Source organism: Ranitomeya imitator, chromosome 1 (assembly GCF_032444005.1).
Source record: "Ranitomeya imitator isolate aRanImi1 chromosome 1, aRanImi1.pri, whole genome shotgun sequence".
NCBI classification, from domain to species: Eukaryota; Metazoa; Chordata; class Amphibia; order Anura; family Dendrobatidae; genus Ranitomeya; species Ranitomeya imitator.
Window position 1 is genome coordinate 384,763,927 of NC_091282.1, and position 20,210 is coordinate 384,784,136.

A 20,210-nucleotide genomic window follows, 5' to 3' on the forward strand; every position below is an offset into this window, starting at 1 on the left:
TGCTTGATTTGTTGAATTCCTGGAAGAGGGGGGTCAGTTATGGTGATGAAGAGTGGAACATACTGTATGACTGCTGGTGGCTTTCTGTCTTGGGGTCTGCACACTGCAGTTAGCCAGCCATTCCACCTCCCCATCCTCTCAACTTCTGACCCAACACTGCTGGGGGAGAGAGAGAAAGATAAGTAACAAATTACAGAGGATGTACATTACACTGATGTACATTCCCTGTGCACTGCATGGAAGGGTTGAAGGAGCAGGGGGGTCCCATTTGTTATGGGAAAGCAGACAGGGCCATCCACACTGTCCCTAGTCCTGCTGCAGAAATTTTTTAGGCTAATCAGATGCCTCCCTGATGGGTAGTGCATTATGAAAGGAATTGCAATTTGCAAACCATATACAAGTCTTTCCATCCTTGCTAGAGCCAATTATGAACAAGAGGGTTTAATCTAGATTTTCCTCCTTCATCTACCTGCTGACATTCTTATAAAGTAATTATAGTCTGCAAAAACATAAATTTCAGACTTTCTATTCACTCTATTTCAGATCCGTTCTGCCATTGTCCTCCACCATCTTTGGTTCTTCTATTCAAAATTGAGTTCTGATTAAGTGTGATGTGTGACTTTGGCTATGGAATGCTTATTGGTGCCAAACAAGTGATTCACAATAGCCTCTTGAGTTAACAAAGTATGTCGAGTAAAAAAAAAAACGAAAAAAAAAAAACACCTAGTCATGCAATGCAGCACCAGCTTCACTTCTGTGGGAGAAAAAGTTTTCTTACTGCAGAAGGTCAGAGCAGAATGGGTAGGGTTCAAGTCCATACAATACTGAATTGAAGGAGATTGGTTACAATGGGAGATTGTAGCGTGCAGCTAAAATCAAAAAGCAAAACTCCTCAAAGCTGAAAAAGCAGACTCATCAAGAACATGATGAGAATTTCTTGCAAACCATTTGCATCCACATATTCCTTTTGTCATACGTATGGTAGAATGTTTTCTTGTCCAACATTACACTCCTTAAAGGGTTATTCAACCCCTGGCAAAAATTATGGAATCACCGACCTTGGAGGATGTTCATTCAGTTGTTTAATTTTGTAGAAAAAAAGCAGATCACAGACATGGCGCAAAACTCATTTCTGAAGAAAAAATTATGGAATCACCCTGTAAATTTTCACAACCAAAACTAACACTTGCATCAAATTAGATCTGCTCGTTTGTCTGCATCTAAAAAGGAGTGATCACACCTTGGAGAGCTGTTCCACCAAGTGGACTGACATAAATCATGGCTCCAACAAGAGACAAGTCAATTGAAACAAAGGAGAGGATTATCAAACTCTTACAAGAGGGTAAATCATCACGCAATGTTGCAAAAGATGTTGGTTGTTCACAGTCAGCTGTGTCTAAAATCTGGACCAAATATAAACAACATGGGAAGGTTCTTAAAGGCAAACATACTGGTAGACCAAGGAAGACATCAAAGCGTCAAGACTGAAAACTTAAAGCAATATGTCTCCAAAACAGGAAATGCACAACAAATCAAATGAGGAACGAATGGGTGGAAACTGGATTCAACGTCTGTGACCGAACTGTAAGAAACCGCCTAAAGGAAATGGGATTTACATATAGAAAAGCTAAACGAAAGCCATGATTAACACCTAAGCAGAAAAAAACAAGGTTACAATGGGCTAAGGAAAATAAATCGTGGACTGTGGATGACTGAATGAAAGTCATATTCAGTGATGAATCGCGAATCTGCATTGGGCAAGGTGATGATGCTGGAACTTAGGTTTGGTGCCATTGCAATGACATTTATAAAGATGACTGCCTGAAGAGAACATGCAAATTTCCACAGTCATTGATGATATGGGGCTGCATGACCAGGTAAAGGCACTGGGGAGATGGCTGTCATTACATCTTCAATAAATGCACAAGTTTATGTTGATATTTCGGACTCTTTTCTTATCCCATCAATTGAAAGGATGTTTGGGGATGATGAAATCATTTTTCAAGATGATAATTCATCCTGCCATAGAGCAAAAACTGTGAAAACATTCCTTGAAAAAAGACACATAAGGTCAATGTCATGGCCTGCAAATAGTCCAAATCTCAATCCAATTGAAAATCTTTGGTGGAAGTGGAAGAAAATGGTCCATGACAAGACTCCAACCTGCAAAGCTGACCTGGCAACAGCAATCAGAGAAAGTTGGAGCCAGATTGATGAAGAGAACTGTTTGACACTCATTAAGTCCATGCCTTAGAGACTGCAAGCTAGAGGTAATGCAAAAAAATACTAGTGATGTTTTGGAGTGGTTTTTTTGTTTGTTTATTTTTCATGATTCCATAATTTTTTCCTCAGAATTGAGTGACTCCGTAATTTTTCCCTATGCTTGGTTAAAAAAAAGTAACCATTACTGACTACCACATTTTTTGTTCTTGGTTTCTTTTAGTGTTTCTTAAAGCCAGAAAGTTGCCATTTGAAAGGACTTTAGTTTTGTGTCATGTCTCTGATCTGCTTTTTTTCTACAAAATTAAACAGCTGAATGAACATCCTCCAAGGCCAGTGATTCTAAAATTTTTGCCAGGAGTTGTATCCATCTTCATAAATGCTATATATATGTATGTGATCGCGCTGGAGGTGCCGATACAACAAGAAAAGCTTTCTTTTTAGAAAAACATTCACACTATGCTTAATTACCTACTTAGCATTTGGCGTCTGTTTCCCACATATAAGCAGTTGCCAGGTTTTCCTGTTAATTCTAGAGGTCTTCCCAGATATGAACGGTTACCGTATTTTCCTATTGATTCTGATGATCTTCACGGATAAATATAAAGTGCTGTGCTTAAAAATATATATGCGAGGGAGTGGGTATAAAACTGTCCCGGCCGGTGACAGTTACCCGTTACCTCACATGCGGTGTGTTCCAGACCTTCAGCGGTGAAGTCGCGCTTAGAAAATGGAATTGCCGGCGAGGTACAGGACCTCGCGTGACGTCACATGCACGTGGTACTCCACGTGATCAGCTAACGGAATGCACCTAGGACCAAAAAGTCTCTCCAACGCGTTTCGAAGTCGGCAGACTTCTTCCTCAGAGATGGTCCGGTGCAGAATAAAGGTGCTTTTATATCTGGCCATGAGTGGAAGCGCTGAGTCTATTGGTTGAAGGCAAAAAGCTCAATCTCGCTATTTAACCCATTCGGCATTAGTGTGTTCAATTCAAAAATCCACCTGCTTTCTTCCCTCGACATCTGGTGGATAAAATTGCCTCTTCGCCAGTTCTTTTTTACTATTTTTATCCCGGTGACCACTACATCTTCAACTAAACCCGCATGAAATTTCTCAAAATGTTGAGATAGGGGGTGACCCACAAATTTTTTATTAATATTACGCAAATGTTCCCCAATGCGTATGCTCATAGGTCGTATAGTGCGGCCTATATATAATTTCCCGCACGGGCATTTAATGCCATAAATTATTCCTCGGGTGGAACAGGTAATAAAATCTTTGATTTCTACTTCATTGTCTTTATAGGTAATACTCAGTTGTTTTTTCGTGTTCAGTTTTTTGCATGGTAGACATCTTCCACATGGAAAAAAGCCCGATCGAGTCTTTAATGTAAGTGGCATCATAGGAGGTACAGGTTTCCGCACAGTTGGGGCTATAATATTACCCAAGTTATTCGCCCTCCTAAAAACGAACCTGGGATATTCGGCTATTGTGTCCCCAATCACTTTATCCTCTTTTAATATATTCCAATATTTCTTGACAATTCTCCTCAAGAGATAACTATTAGAATTATACGAGGTTATGATTGGTATCATTTCCTTCTCCATGTTGTTCGTTTTTTTAGATTTAGGTTTTAGAAGTTTTTTTCTAGATTGTTTACCTACTTGTTCCTTCACCTGTATCAGAGTTTCTTTGTCATATCCTTTTTGACTAAACCTTTCTATGAGGATATCTGTCTCTTTCCTGAAGTCCTCTAATTTGGAGCAATTTCTATGAGCTCTAATGAATTGGCCTTTGGGGACATTTAAAAGCCAACTTGGTAAGTGGCAACTATTTAATGCAATATAATTATTCGAGTCGGTGGGTTTGTGGTACAAGCTAGTCTGAATCTCATTGTCCTCCACAAAAATCTTCAAATCTAAAAAATTAATTGCTTTATTGCTTGTGTTTACTGTAAAATTTAAAAAATAATCATTTTTATTCAGTTCATTGATAAAATCTAATAATAAAACCGGTCCCCCTGACCAAATAAAAACTATATCGTCTATAAAACGCTGCCATTTCAGAGGAACGTCATTAATGATATTAGGAATATATCAAATAAAAACTGCTCTAAATATAAGTATAATTTGTCTTACCGTGAACGGACAGCAATTAGACAACTCCAAGACAATAAAAACATCACGATAAGGCCAGCAGACAAAGGGGGGGGAATAGTTATTTTAAACACTGCGGACTACAATAAAGAATCCTTACGCTTATTGGGAGATGAGTGTACATATAAAATACTTAAGGCAGATCCAACTGATAGTTATATCCTCGAAATGCAAAACTTAATTAAAATAGGATTACAAAAAGGTTTTTTAAACAAAGGGGAATATGATTTTATTAATATAATACATCCCAGAGTCCCATGTTTTTACTATTTACCCAAGATCCATAAAGATCTGTCACGTCCGCCGGGTAGGCCTATTGTTTCAGCTATAGGAGGCCTCACTACCAATATGTCAAGATATGTCGATTGCCATCTTCAGAAACTTTGTCATTCACTTCCTTCCTACCTAAAGGATAGTGCTCATATATTACGTATATTACAGACCGTTCGGTGGGAGGACCACTATATAATAGGCACACTCGATATTACTTCCTTATATACAGTGATCCAGCATCAGAAAGGCTGTGAGGCCGCTCAATATTTTTTATCTAAGGATGGAAATTTGCCTAGTGACCAAATTTCTTTTATTATTGATTGTATAAATTTTATTCTTACCCACAATTATTTTTGCTTTGGGAGGGACTACTACTCCCAGCAGTGGGGCACTGCCATGGGTACCAGGTTCGCCCCCAGCTATGCCAACCTGTATGTTGGCAGGTGGGAGGAGGACCATATCTATGCGAATGGACTCCTGAGGGCGAACCTGGTCCTATGGCAGCGTTTTATAGACGATATAGTTTTTATTTGGTCAGGGGGACCGGTTTTATTATTAGATTTTATCAATGAACTGAATAAAAATGATTATTTTTTAAATTTTACAGTAAACACAAGCAATAAAGCAATTAATTTTTTAGATTTGAAGATTTTTGTGGAGGACAATGAGATTCAGACTAGCTTGTACCACAAACCCACCGACTCGAATAATTATATTGCATTAAATAGTTGCCACTTACCAAGTTGGCTTTTAAATGTCCCCAAAGGCCAATTCATTAGAGCTCATAGAAATTGCTCCAAATTAGAGGACTTCAGGAAAGAGACAGATATCCTCATAGAAAGGTTTAGTCAAAAAGGATATGACAAAGAAACTCTGATACAGGTGAAGGAACAAGTAGGTAAACAATCTAGAAAAAAACTTCTAAAACCTAAATCTAAAAAAACGAACAACATGGAGAAGGAAATGATACCAATCATAACCTCGTATAATTCTAATAGTTATCTCTTGAGGAGAATTGTCAAGAAATATTGGAATATATTAAAAGAGGATAAAGTGATTGGGGACACAATAGCCGAATATCCCAGGTTCGTTTTTAGGAGGGCGAATAACTTGGGTAATATTATAGCCCCAACTGTGCGGAAACCTGTACCTCCTATGATGCCACTTACATTAAAGACTCGATCGGGCTTTTTTCCATGTGGAAGATGTCTACCATGCAAAAAACTGAACACGAAAAAACAACTGAGTATTACCTATAAAGACAATGAAGTAGAAATCAAAGATTTTATTACCTGTTCCACCCGAGGAATAATTTATGGCATTAAATGCCCGTGCGGGAAATTATATATAGGCCGCACTATACGACCTATGAGCATACGCATTGGGGAACATTTGCGTAATATTAATAAAAAATTTGTGGGTCACCCCCTATCTCAACATTTTGAGAAATTTCATGCGGGTTTAGTTGAAGATGTAGTGGTCACCGGGATAAAAATAGTAAAAAAGAACTGGCGAAGAGGCAATTTTATCCACCAGATGTCGAGGGAAGAAAGCAGGTGGATTTTTGAATTGAACACACTAATGCCGAATGGGTTAAATAGCGAGATTGAGCTTTTTGCCTTCAACCAATAGACTCAGCGCTTCCACTCATGGCCAGATATAAAAGCACCTTTATTCTGCACCGGACCATCCCTGAGGAAGAAGTCTGCCGACTTCGAAACGCGTTGGAGAGACTTTTTGGTCCTAGGTGCATTCCGTTAGCTGATCACGTGGAGTACCACGTGCATGTGACGTCACGCGAGGTCCTGTACCTCGCCGGCAATTCCATTTTCTAAGCGCGACTTCACCGCTGAAGGTCTGGAACACACCGCATGTGAGGTAACGGGTAACTGTCACCGGCCGGGACAGTTTTATACCCACTCCCTCGCATATATATTTTTAAGCACAGCACTTTATATTTATCCGTGAAGATCATCAGAATCAATAGGAAAATACGGTAACCGTTCATATCTGGAAGACCTCTAGAATTAACAGGAAAACCTGGCAACTGCTTATATGTGGGAAACAGACGCCAAATGCTAAGTAGGTAATTAAGCATAGTGTGAATGTTTTTCTAAAAAGAAAGCTTTTCTTGTTGTATCGGCACCTCCAGCGCGATCACATACATATATATAGTCCTTGTGTTCGCACACCTGGCATTTGACACTTTTGTAGTGGTGTCTGTGTATTTGCTGCAGGAGGGTGACCGAGGAATGTGCAGCGCCTCTGGTTGTTTTGAATTCTGATCTTCATAAATGCAGCTGCAGACCGGACTTCCTCTTCATGTTCGAATCGCTGATTGGGCACTGGCATCGCATGTTACAAACAACACCGCAGGCTGACACCACGAGAACGGCACTGTCATGGGAGGGGAGTATAGGCTTTATTATTTTAATTGAGGCCAAGTGGTGGGTATGAGAAGAAGTTGACACTGCTGACTTCCTCAAGGAGTATATGTATATGTACAGTATAAGCCTAAAATTAGCATAATTGTTTTTGCCACTCCTCTTCTGTTTATATATAAATAGGCATGTTTTCCACTTCAGAAATAGGTTATCATTAGGAACCCTTCTGTTCGAAACGCGTCACCTTATCCCTATGGTTTTAATATTTTTTCTTGTTTTTCTTTTTTCTCCATGTTTTTCATTTTTTTTTTAAATAAATAAAATGGGACAGCAGAAGCTGTTGCCTTTTGATGGAAAGATTAATTGGGGTATTTGAAGTGGTTATTCTCATGGATTTCAAAACAGAATCTATTTTTAAATCCTCAAAAAACCTGTGTGAATATACCATTACTGTGTTGATTGGGGGAGCAAAGGGTCCTGAAAGTAGAATATGCACCTATTAGACATTTATAGCATAAAATTTCAGTATGCCATACATGTCACAGAAGGTAATACTGTTTATTGTGGTCTTTAAAAAGAAGAAAGGTTGTGCACCCCCGGCCTAATGGTTGCCAGATCTGAATCAAGCCAGAATTTTTGTAATGTCACAGTTTGAAATCTGACAAACTTGCAACAATTACCTGATACAAACATGTCAACAGGGACCAGAAACTTTAAGGACATTTTTCACCAAAAACCATGCAATTTAAACTTTTAGCTATTCTGAGAACATACTGAAAGTTACACAAAGTACAGTACTTGGAAAGTTGACTGTTAGTATTGCTACTTCTTTTAGGTGGCACTAGAGTTCTAGTCATCTTCCTCTCTGAAGATACAATTTGCATATTTCCCAGTAGAGCATTGCGGTTCACCTCGGCATGTCAGGCTTAACATGTCACTTTCTGAAATGAGAAACGTTACCCCTTGGATCCCAGTCAGTCGCCTCTCACACAGCCAAACCAGAGCTCACACTTTGCACTAAAGAGTGGCAGTACCCCAAAACAGGGACTGCAAATTGAGATTCTGGTTTTGGCTTTTATCCTAAGTCATGTGACAAGGCTCTTTGGAGATTCGATATTGACTTTTAGGATTGCTACTTCCAATAGGTGGCACTAGAGTTCCAGTCCCATTCCTCTATGAAGAGGCAATTTGCATTTTTTTCACAAAACATTGATTTAACCCTAAATTTTTCAATTTTGAGACTCTCACATTTCGTTACCCACTTTCTTCTGAGCGCATCAATACCCTACATGTAGTCAAAAAGTTCTCTTGGAAACATGGCAGGCTCGGAAGGGAAGAAGCGACATTTGGTATTTGAAATGTAAATTTGGCTCGAGTAGATTGCATGCACCATGTCTCATTTGCACAGCCCCTGAGGTACCAAAACAGCAGAAAGCCTCGTACATGACCCATTTTAGAAACTGGGCCCATCAAGGAATTCATCTAGGGCTATGTTGAGCAGGTTGAACCCATAGGTGCTTCACACAACTTTTAAAAATATAGATGTGAAACGAAAATTAAGTATTTTCCTCAAATTGTTTTAGGACTGAATTTGCAATTTTCACAAAGGATAATAGGAGAAAACAAACCCCATAATTTGTTACGCAAAGTCTTTCAAATGCGATGATACCCTATATGGGTTCGAAAACTGCTACATTGGCATATGGCAAGGCTTGGAAAGGAAGGAGCGCTATTTGTTTTTTGGAGTGTAAATTTGTCTGACAGATTGTGAATGCCGTGTCGCATTTGCAGAGCTCCTGGTTTGCCAAAACAGCAGAAATCCTCCCATTTTGGAAACTAGACACCTGAAGGAATTTATCTAGAGGTAGACTGAGAATTTTTAACCTACAGGTGATTCACAAAACTTTAACATTTAGACACAAAAAAATTGCATTTGTCCCTAAAATACTGTTTCAGCAGTGCATCAAAGTTACAATTTCCATGAGAGGTAATAATAAAAAATGGACCCGATAATTTGTTATGCAATTTTTACTGAACATGGCAGTATTCTATATGTGGTTGTACACTACTGTTTGGACACATAGCAGGGATCAAAAGAGCGCTACTTGGCTTTTAGAACGCAGATTCTGCTTAAATAGATTGTGAGATCTATTAACTGAGCCACTGGGGTGCCAGAACATCAGAAACCCCCCAGGTGACCCTATATTGAAAATTTCGCTGCTTACGGAAGTTATCTAGGGGTGTAGTAAGTATCTTGATCCCACAGGTGCCTCATAGAATTGTATAACTTCGGGACAGCTACATAAGGGTTACAATCTCTGCTTGCTGTCATCGGCTGTTTATCGTCCTGCAACATTTCCTTTAATGGTATATAACAGTGCCTGCTGAATCTTTGATAAATTCATCTATTGCATTGTACTCAATGCTCACTGCTGTATATCCATGCTGGGGTCACTAGAGATGTTATTTGGTGCAAAGTGTTATAGCATATAGATGTAGCCAGGCCCAGTACCTTTGTCATCTAACCTCCCCTGGTTTGCTAGCCAACTGCTAATTTATCAAAAACCAGCTCCCACAATCCCTTTCACCTGATCCTCTATCCAGTCCTATAAATTTAGTAGCATCTTAAAGGGTGCACACAGTGTGGGGTCTGGCATGCGTCCCCTGCAGCAAAGCTCCACTGTAGCTAAGCATCGATCAGCTGCAGTTATTTAAATGGCAGTTAGTCACGGCAGAAGTCAGGACCCTACACTATGTATCTGTCTCTTTTGGGTATGTCTGCCGAGTAAACACTTTTTATTACTTGGACCTAGCTTTTCTATTAACCATCTTACTCCTTCACCATGTTTACATATGCCCTTACAGTGTTTGCTCCATTAATCCTCATGCTCCTTCGCTATCCCCAAACCCCAGAACCCTCTAACCAAATAACCATTTCCCCTTCCCTCTTTACTCCCCTCTTCTGCCGACCTGCTCCTCAACCTCAGATCTCTCCTAACAAAACATAAAGCAAGCCGGCCACTCTCGTTCTCCCACCTGCTCTTCCTCTGCTTATCCTCACTGCTGGTGACATGTCTCCCAGTCCTGGACCCCAACAGCGCATACCCCCCATTACTACCCCCTCCTACTGCTCCCTATCAAATATGAACTACCGCAATCTTTCCAAAGTAAAACTCGTGCCCCTGACGCCCACCCCCCTGCTCCCTCTCTGGAATGCCTGCTCTATCTGCAATAAGCTTGATTTTATTCACAACCTCTTTCTCTCTCGCAATCTTGCCTTCCTTGGCTTCACAAAAACATGGCTGACACCCTCCGATACCACCTCCCCTGCTGCACTGTGTTATGGTGGCCTCCACTTCACCCACACGCCTCGCCCCGGCAACAGACATGGTGGAGGAGTGGGTCTTCTCCTTTCCACTAACTGCAGCTTCAACCCAATCCTACCTCTACCTTCCCTTGTCCTCCCCTCTTTTGAAGTCCACTCAGTCCGCATCTACTCTCCCTCCAACCAGCCGTCATATGCCAACCTCTGAGCCTGGCCACTGCCTTTATTGACCAATTCTCCACCTGGCTTTATCTCTTTCTTACCACTGACATTCCCACTATGATCATGGGTGACTTCAACATCCCCACTGATACCCTTCAGTCAACAGCCTCCGAACTCCTGTCCCTTACTTCATCTTTTGGGCTTACTTAGTAGTCCTCCGCAGCCACCCACACAGATGGACATACATTAGACCTGGTCTTCACCCGTTTCTGCTCTCTATCTAACTTCACCACCTCCCCTCTTCCTCTATTCGACCACCATCTACTCACTTTTTCATCCCTGCCCTCCTCACCAGTCACCCATGTCCAGTAACATGCGCACCCCCACAGAAACCTCGCACACCTAGACACACACGCACTCTCTGACTCTATTCTACCACTGGCAACCATATCCTCACTCCACGACACAGGCAGTGCCACTGCTTTCTACAATGCCACTCTCACATCAGCTATTGACACGATCGCCCCTCTCATTCACGGCAGTGTGCGATGTATCAATAGACAACCATGCCACAATAACTTCACTAAAAAGCTCTGGAAAGTGTCCAGGGTTGCAGAGCGACGTTGGAAGACAACAAATTCGTGAGATCATTTCACTGCATTCAAACAGGCAACGCTTGCTTTCAAACCTGCCCTCACCTCTGCTAAACAGGTCTACTTTACAACCCTCGTATCTTCCCTATCCTACAACCCCAAAGAGTTATTCAAAACTTTTAACTCCATCCTCCGCCCACCACTGCCCCCTCCAACCACCCACATCTCTGCTGAGGACTTTGCCACACACTTCAAAAGTAAGATCGACCAAACAAGGCAAGTCTTTATTGTTCAACCACCACAACACCTTTGTATACCAGACCAATGCCCAAAACCCATAACCTCCCATGCCCCACTAATTCATCTCTCTCCTTGCTACTCCTCCACTTCTCCCCTCTACAATCTCTTCACTGGCTCCCATTCTCTCAGTGTATCCAGTTCAAATTACTAATACTGACCTACAAAGCCATCCATAACCTATCTCCTCCATATATCTCTGAACTAATCTCTTGATATTTACCCTCACTTCATCTCCGGTCCTCCCAAGACCTCCTTCTCTTCTCTACACTTATCCGTTCCTCACCTAATCGCCTCCAAGACTTCTCCTGAATATCCCCCATCCTCTGGAATTCTGTGCCCCAACACATCCGACTATCAACCACATTTGGATCCTTCATACGGAACCTGAAAACCCACCTCTTCAAGAAAGCCTACAGCCTGCAATGACCCCGCTGCCTCCTCTCCACTACCGGAGCTACCACCTCACCAACATCGGAACTGTCGCAAACCCCCAACCTATTGTCTCCTTCCTCACCATCCTGTAGAATGTAAGCCCGCAAGGGCAGGGTCCTCTCCCCTCTGTATTAGTCTGTTATTGTTAGTTTGTTTACTGTAATTTGTATGTAACCCCTTCTCATGTACAGCACCATGGAATGAATGATGCTATAAAAATAAATAATAATAATAATAGGTGAGACTGGAACCCTCAATATATTGTGCACATTTTCTCAAACGTGGTGATGCTCTATATGTCACCAGAAACTGTTATGCCATACATCAGGATTGAAAAGGCAGGCCTGCTATTTGACTTTTGGAGCACAGATTTTAGTAGAATAGTTTGCGGGCAACATTTGCGGAGCCCCTAAGGTGCCAGAATAGCAGGGAAAAAAAACCCCAAAGTGACCACATAGTGGAAATTGCACCTTTCAATTACCGTAATTCATCTATGGCTGGTGTGACTATTTTGTAAAATCCACACTGTGCTTTATTATGGAGAATTACAAATCTGCCAATTTAGTGCCCACACGGTGTAGAGCCCCATTATATTGTAGCGCCCACATACATTGTGGACCCCCTATATTTACAATGACAGATGATGGATCTCAGTGGGGGCTGGGTTTTTATTGATAACATTTGGAGGGTACATAACAGGTTGTAATCACTTCCAATGTAAGGCTGGGATAACATTATTGTGTCTCCGCTGAGCACTTACGTCAGGGTTTCCACTCACCATAATGAGGCAGATCGAGACTCTTTGGACTCTGTTTGGTGTCTGTTCCGGGGGTATCCATCTTTTTAGGCATGTACAGAACTGTGGTCTTCCACACTTGTCCACTAAAAATACACCTAAAATAACATGACACCACCGGATAGAACAGAGATCAGACAGAGTGCAAAGTGACTCCATCTGTCTCATAAGTGAGTGATTCTATTCAGGGGTTTTGTCTGAATTGCGTTTTTGGAGATTTACATGGAAACTCCAATGTAAGAGCTCCGTTAAAAGCACAGTATAAATGTGAACCAAGCATTATTCAGATTTTTGGGAGGCAGAATGAACAAATAATCAGCAGTACAATAAGAGTTCTTATTTTTATTTTTACGTTGTTCACCGTATGGTAATAATGATAAAACGGCTTAATTATTCAGGTCGGTGCGATTGCAATTCCAGAGTTATATTTTTTATTATGCTTTATTGTAAAATTAAAAAAAAATGTCACGATATTCTGAGAGCTGCAACTTTTTCTATTTTTTGGCGAACAGAATTCATTGGTACCATTTTTGGGCACATAACTCTTTGATTGCTTTTTATTCAGATTTTTCAGACACAGAATGAACAAAAAACAGCAATTCCATTATTGTTTTTATTTAAATTTAAAAATAATATTTTAGAAACAATTTGTTTTTGCATTGTCATATTCTATAGGCTGTATGTATTTTTTCATTAATTTAATTTTTTAGGTAAGACTTTTCGAACACTTTTTATGTAAGGAATAAATAGCATGACAGTTTTAGAAATCAGGTCATTCCAGATGCGGTGTTACCAATTATGTTGACTTTTTTTGTTAATTTTTGTTTTGACAAAGGCTGCGTTTTTAGTGGCAAATTGGGTTTTCGTGATTTGTGTGAGCTTTTGTGTTTTTTTTAAACTTTTTTACATATTTTATTTTTATTTAACGTTTTTGTACTTTTTCACTTAGTCCCACTGTGGCACATGAATATTTTTACTAATCCACCTGTCCCCCCGCTATTCCCTGGCCTCTCCCCTCTGTTAATCCCTTCACTGGCTCCCCATTACCCAGAGACTCCAGCACAAAAGCCTAAACAAGACATACAAAGCCATCTACAACCTGTCTCCTCCATACATCTGTGACCTTGTCTCCCGGTACTTACCTACACGCAACCTCCGATCCTCACAAAGGTCTAAAAAGCCGCCACCATATCTTGGGGTCATTAGATGACTTCAGGGTGCCATGGCAATGATCGGTAATCGCGGGTGGTCGAACCTGTTTAAGTGGGTCTTTTAATCCCATTTTATCAGGTTAGATGTCACTGTCACAATTGACAGTGGTATTTAAGTGGTTACTCGGCCCCGATCGGTTCCCAAATCTGCCAGGGCCAATGCTGCAGGGTGTCCACTGTCATGTTAATTGTCACCCGCAGTAATTTGGCTCTCTGGGGGTGCTATTCACTTGTTCCCGATTGACATTTTAAAACGGCGATCAGGATTGAGGTCTCTTAACGGACGCCGTTTTAATGCATATTGGTGGTTGGCAATGGGTTAACTTAAGTGCAAGATCCTATACAAAGAACTGTCCTTACTTTCATATGGATTCTGAAGCTGACTAATTTGAAAAGACAAAAGAGAGAACAAGAAGGTGGAGCATTTTTTTTCAGTGTAACTTAGTGAATTGAACTTTAAATAAAAGTAATTATTAATGTTATTAGTAACAAGTTTGTTGAAATTTAACATTAACATACTTTATAGAAGCACAAATTAAAAAAGATGCACACTGTTTATACATACCCTCACAGTGGAAACAACATTGCAATGAATGAGATTCTACATGAGAAACAGAAAAGTATAATGATAATGATTAATATCATTCTCTTGTGACATGTCATACATTTTCTGTTCCATTGATTTCCATTCTACCAAAAGGTAAAGACGCATGCATTTCATTATCAATAGGTTCAGCATTTGATTCTTAATATAGTACACATTGCTATAGGGCTTATGTACAGTATATTGTGGGAGAACTAAGTCACTGTTAGGTCACGTGGCTAACAGCAGATTGAAGAGCATTCACCATAAGTATGCTAATTGCCACTAAGTGAATAAATAATATTTTGTAATATATATTTTCATACAGTTAGGGCCAGAAATATTTGGACAGTGACACAATTTTCGCGAGTTGGGCTCTGCATGCCACCACATTGGATTTGAAATGAAACCTCTACAACAGAATTCAAGTGCAGATTGTAACGTTTAATTTGAAGGGTTGAACAAAAATATCTGATAGAAAATGTAGGAATTGTACACATTTCTTTACAAACACTCCACATTTTAGGAGGTCAAAAGTAATTGGACAAATAAACATAACCCAAACAAAATATTTTTATTTTCAATATTTTGTTGCAAATCCTTTGGAGGCAATCACTGCCTTAAGTCTGGAACCCATGGACATCACCAAACGCTGGGTTTCCTCCTTCTTAATGCTTTGCCAGGCCTTTACAGCCGCAGCCTTCAGGTCTTGCTTGTTTGTGGGTCTTTCCGTCTTAAGTCTGGATTTGAGCAAGTGAAATGCATGCTCAATTGGGTTTAGATCTGGAGATTGACTTGGCCATTGCAGAATGTTCCACTTTTTGGCACTCATGAACTCCTGGGTAGCTTTGGATGTATGCTTGGGGTCATTGTCCATCTGTACTATGAAGCGCTGTCCAATCAACTTTGCAGCATTTGGCTGAATCTGGGCTGAAAGTATATCCCGGTACACTTCAGAATTCATCCGGCTACTCTTGTCTGCTCTTATGTCATCAATAAACACAAGTGACCCAGTGCCATTGAAAGCCATGCATGCCCATGCCATCACGTTGCCTCCACCATGTTTTACAGAGGATGTGGTATGCCTTGGATCATGTGCCGTTCCCTTTCTTCTCCAAACTTTTTTCTTCCCATCATTCTGGTACAGGTTGATCTTTGTCTCATCTGTCCATAGAATACTTTTCCAGAACTGAGCTGGCTTCTTGAGGTGTTTTTCTGCAAATTGAATTCTGGCCTGTCTATTTTTGGTATTGATGAATGGTTTGCATCTAGATGTGAACCCTTTGTATTTACTGTCATGGAGTCTTCTCTTTACTGTTGACTTAGAGACAGATACACCTACTTCACTGAGAGTGTTCTGGACTTCAGTTGATGTTGTGAACGGGTTCTTCTTCACCAAATTAAGTATGCGGCGATCATCCACCACTGTTGTCATCCGTGGACGCCCAGGCCTTTTTGAGTTCCCAAGCTCACCAGTCAATTCCTTTTTTCTCAGAATGTACCCAACTGTTGATTTTGCTACTCCAAGCATGTCTGCTATCTCTCTGATGGATTTTTTTTTTTTTCAGCCTCGGGATGTTCTGCTTCACCTCAATTGAGAGTTCCTTTGACCGCATGTTGTCTGCTCACAGCAACAGCTTCCAAATGCAAAACCACACACCTGGAATCCACCCCTGACCTTTTAACTACTTCATTGATTACAGGTTAACGAGGGAGACGCCTTCAGAGTTAATTGCAGCCCTTAGAGTCCATTGTCCAATTACTTTTGGTCCCTTGAAAAAGAGGACGCTATGCATTACAGAGCTATGATTCCTAAACCCTTTCTCCGATTTGGATGTGGAAACTATCATATTGCAGCTGGGAGTGTGCACTTTCAGCCCATATTATATATATAATTGTATTTCTGAACATGTTTTTGTAAACAGCTAAAATAACAAAACTTGTGTCACTGTCCAAATATTTCTGGCCCTAACTGTATATAATAAATCTCTCATTTGGGAGATGAGAACTCATGACATATACAGTGGCTTGCGAAAGTATTCACCCCCTTGGCTTTTTACCTATTTTGTTACATTACATCCTATGCTCAAATATTTTTGCAATCCGATTTGTTTGTGATGAACCAGCACAAAATATTCTAAGTTGGTGAAGTGAAATGAGAAAAATATAGGCATAAATTAAATTTATGGGATCAAAAAACTAAAATTTAGCATGTGCATATGTATTCACCCCTTTTGCTATGAAGCTCCTAAAAATTTCTGGTGCAAGCAATTACCTTCATATGTTACATGTTTAGTGAAAGGACGTCCATCTGTGTGCAATCTGTGTCACATTCCCTGTCTGTATGCACACCCCTTTACTGAGAGGCCGCAAAACCATTAACCCCTTAACGACTGCCGATACGCCTTTAAACGATGGCAGTTAAGGATAGTTAAAGCACAGCATCGCTTTTTAACGGCGCTGAGGTTTAAGGTTATAGCGCACACCAGAGTCGGAATTTCTCCGGGGTCTCAGCTGCCAGGGGTAGCTAAGACCCCAGAGAACATGATTAGCGTCGGTTTTTACCAACCCTGGTGTTGCGATCACCGTCATTAACAGTATAACGGCGACCGCAAAAAAAAAAACTGGCACCGGCAACAATAGGAAATGTTTCCTATTGAAATGTGGTTTTGCGCACCTTGAGGGGTGCAGTTTTTAGAATGGTGTCACTTTTGGGTATTTTCTGTTATACAAAAAGGTTCTGTAAATTTTGTTGGAAAAATGAGACATTGCTGGTCAATTTTTAACCCTTATAACTTCCTAACAAAAAAAAAAATTGTTTCCAAAATTGTGCTGATGTAAAGTAGATGCAACGCCCTCTAGGACCGTGGGGTACTCGGTTGTTGTGAATTCTGTGGTCAAGCTCCCTCCTGTGGTCATGAGTGGTACTTCGGCTGGTTCTGTCCATGAGCTTCCTTTGGTGGATGTGAGTGGGGCTGCGGCTTCTGAGTTTCCTTCCTCAGGTGACAAGGTTAAGTCGTTAGGTACTGCTCTATTTAACTCCACCTAGTTCTTTGTTCCTGGCCTCCAGTCAATGTTCCAGTATTGGTCTTGCTCTCTCCTGGATCGTTCTTGTGGCCTGTCTGCCCTGCATAAGCTAAGTTCTGCTTGTGTTACTTTTGTTTGCTATTTTTTCTGTCCAGCTTGCTATATTGGTTTGTCTTGCTTGCTGGAAGCTCTGGGACGCAGAGGAAGCACCTCCATACCATTAGTCGGTGCGGAGGGTCTTTTTGCGCCCTCTGCGTGGTTGTTTGTAGGTTTTTGTGCTGACCGCAAAGCTATCTTTCCTATCCTCGGTCTATTTAGTAAGTCGGGCCTCACTTTGCTAAAATCTATTTCATCTCTGTGTTTGTGTTTTCATCTTTGCTCACAGTCATTATGTGTGGGGGGCTGCCTTTTCCTTTGGGGAATTTCTCTGAAGCAAGGTAGGCTTATTTTTCTATCTTCAGGGCTAGCTAGTTTCTCAGGCTGCGCCCGAGGCGCCTAGGTCTGGTCAGGAGCGCTCCACGGCTACCTCTAGTGTGGTGTGATAGGATTAGGGATTGCGGTCAGCAGAGTTCCCACGTCTCAGAGCTCGTCCTATGTGATTAGCAACTATCAGGTCATTTTCTGTGCTCGTAACCACCAGGTCCATTGTGGTTCTGAATCACCTGTTCATAACAGTACTGGAGGACCAAAGTACTAATGCTTCTCAATAGAGGGAAAAGAGAAGTTCTGAGACCATTTTTTTTCTTTGCACTGTGTTTTGTCTTTCTTTTCCCCTTTACATCAGGGTGGTTCAGAACACAGGTGTAGACATGGACATTCAAGGTCTGTCCTCTTTGATGGATAATCTCGCTATAAGTGTACAGAACATTCAAGATTTAGTGGTTCAGAATCCTATGTTAGAACCTAAAATTCCTATTCCTGAGTTATTTTCTGGAGATAGAGCTAAGTTTCTGAATTTCAAAAATAATTGTAAACTATTTCTGGCTTTGAAACCCCGCTCCTCTGGTGACCCAGTTCAACAAGTAAAGATCATTATTTCTTTATTACGTGGCGACCCTCAAGACTGGGCATTTTCCCTTGCGCCAGGAGATCCTGCATTATGTGATATTGATGCGTTTTTTCTGGCGCTCGGGTTGCTTTATGATGAACCTAATTCAGTGGATCAGGCAGAGAAAATCTTGCTGGCTCTGTGTCAGGGTCAGGATGAGGTAGAGATATATTGTCAGAAATTTAGGAAGTGGTCTGTGCTCACTCAATGGAATGAATGTGCTCTGGCAGCAATTTTCAGAAAGGGTCTCTCTGAAGCCCTTAAGGATGTCATGGTGGGATTTCCTATGCCTGCTGGTCTGAATGAGTCTATGTCTTTGGCCATTCAGATCGATCGACGCTTACGTGAGCGTAAAACTGTGCACCATTTGGCGGTATTATCTGAGCATAAACCTGAGCCTATGCAGTGTAATAGGACTTTGACCAGAGCTGAACGGCAAGAACACAGACGATGGAATGGGCTGTGTTTTTACTGTGGTGATTCCACTCATGCTATCTCCGATTGTCCTAAGCGCATTAAGCGTTTCACTAGGTCTGCCACCATTGGTACGGTACAGTTGAAATTTCTTTTGTCCGTTACTTTGATCTGCTCTTTGTCATCCTTTTCTGTCATGGCATTTGTGGATTCAGGCGCTGCCCTGAATTTGATGGACTTGGAGTTTGCTAGGCGCTGTGGGTTTTTCTTGGAGCCCTTGCAGCATCCTATTCCATTGAGAGGAATTGATGCTACGCCTTTGGCCAAGAATAAGCCTCAGTATTGGACCCAACTGACCATGTGCATGGCTCCTGCGCATCAGGAGGATATTCGCTTTTTGGTGTTGCAGAATCTGCATGATGTGGTCGTGTTGGGTTGCCATGGCTACAAGTCCATAACCCAGTATTGGATTGGAAATCAATGTCTGTGTCCAGCTGGGGTTGTCAGGGGGTACATGGTAATGTTCCATTTCTGTCTATTTCATCATCCACCCCTTCTGAGGTCCCAGAGTTCTTGTCAGATTACCGGGATGTATTTGATGAGCCCAAGTCCAGTGCCCTACCTCCGCATAGGGATTGCGATTGTGCTATCGATTTGATTCCTGGTAGTAAGTTTCCTAAAGGTCGACTGTTTAATTTGTCTGTACCTGAGCACGCCGCTATGCGGAGTTACGTAACGGAATCCTTGGAGAAGGGTCATATTCGCCCCTCGTCGTCGCCATTGGGGGCAGGGTTCTTTTTTGTGGCCAAGAAGGATGGTTCGTTGAGACCTTGTATTGATCACTGCCTTCTAAATAAAATCACAGTCAAATTTCAGTACCCCTTGCCGCTGCTGTCTGATTTGTTTGCTCGGATTAAGGGGGCTAGATGGTTCACCAAGATAGATCTTCGTGGTGCGTATAATCTTGTGCGTATTAAACAGGGCGATGAATGGAAAACAGCATTTAATACGCCCGAGGGCCATTTTGAGTACCTGGTTATGCCATTCGGGCTTTCCAATGCTCCACCTGTATTTCAGTCCTTTATGCATGGCATCTTCCGAGAGTACCTGGATAAATTCCTGATTGCATACTTGGATGATATTTTGGTCTTCTCGGATGATTGGACTCAGCCGACATCTCTGAAGAGTCTGCAAAAGTTCCTGGGCTTTGCTAATTTTTATCGTCGCTTCATCAATAATTTTTCTAGTATTGCTAAACCGTTGACTGATTTAACCAAGAAGGGTGC

General features: G+C 41.2%; 1 protein-coding gene across 2 annotated transcripts in view; it reads right to left on the reverse strand.

Moving 5' to 3' along the window:
• The window catches only part of HSD17B3 (hydroxysteroid 17-beta dehydrogenase 3), a 160,938-nt gene that overhangs the window by 55,396 nt on the left and 85,332 nt on the right, over nucleotides 1-20,210 (reverse strand). The window contains exon 6 of one of the 2 annotated variants that reach the window (XM_069745460.1): nucleotides 14,418-14,453. The exons of the other annotated variant lie outside the window; for it this stretch is intronic. Coding sequence (XP_069601561.1) covers nucleotides 14,418-14,453 — 36 coding nt within the window. The remainder of the gene's footprint in view (nucleotides 1-14,417; nucleotides 14,454-20,210) is intronic. 2 annotated transcript variants of the gene reach the window in all.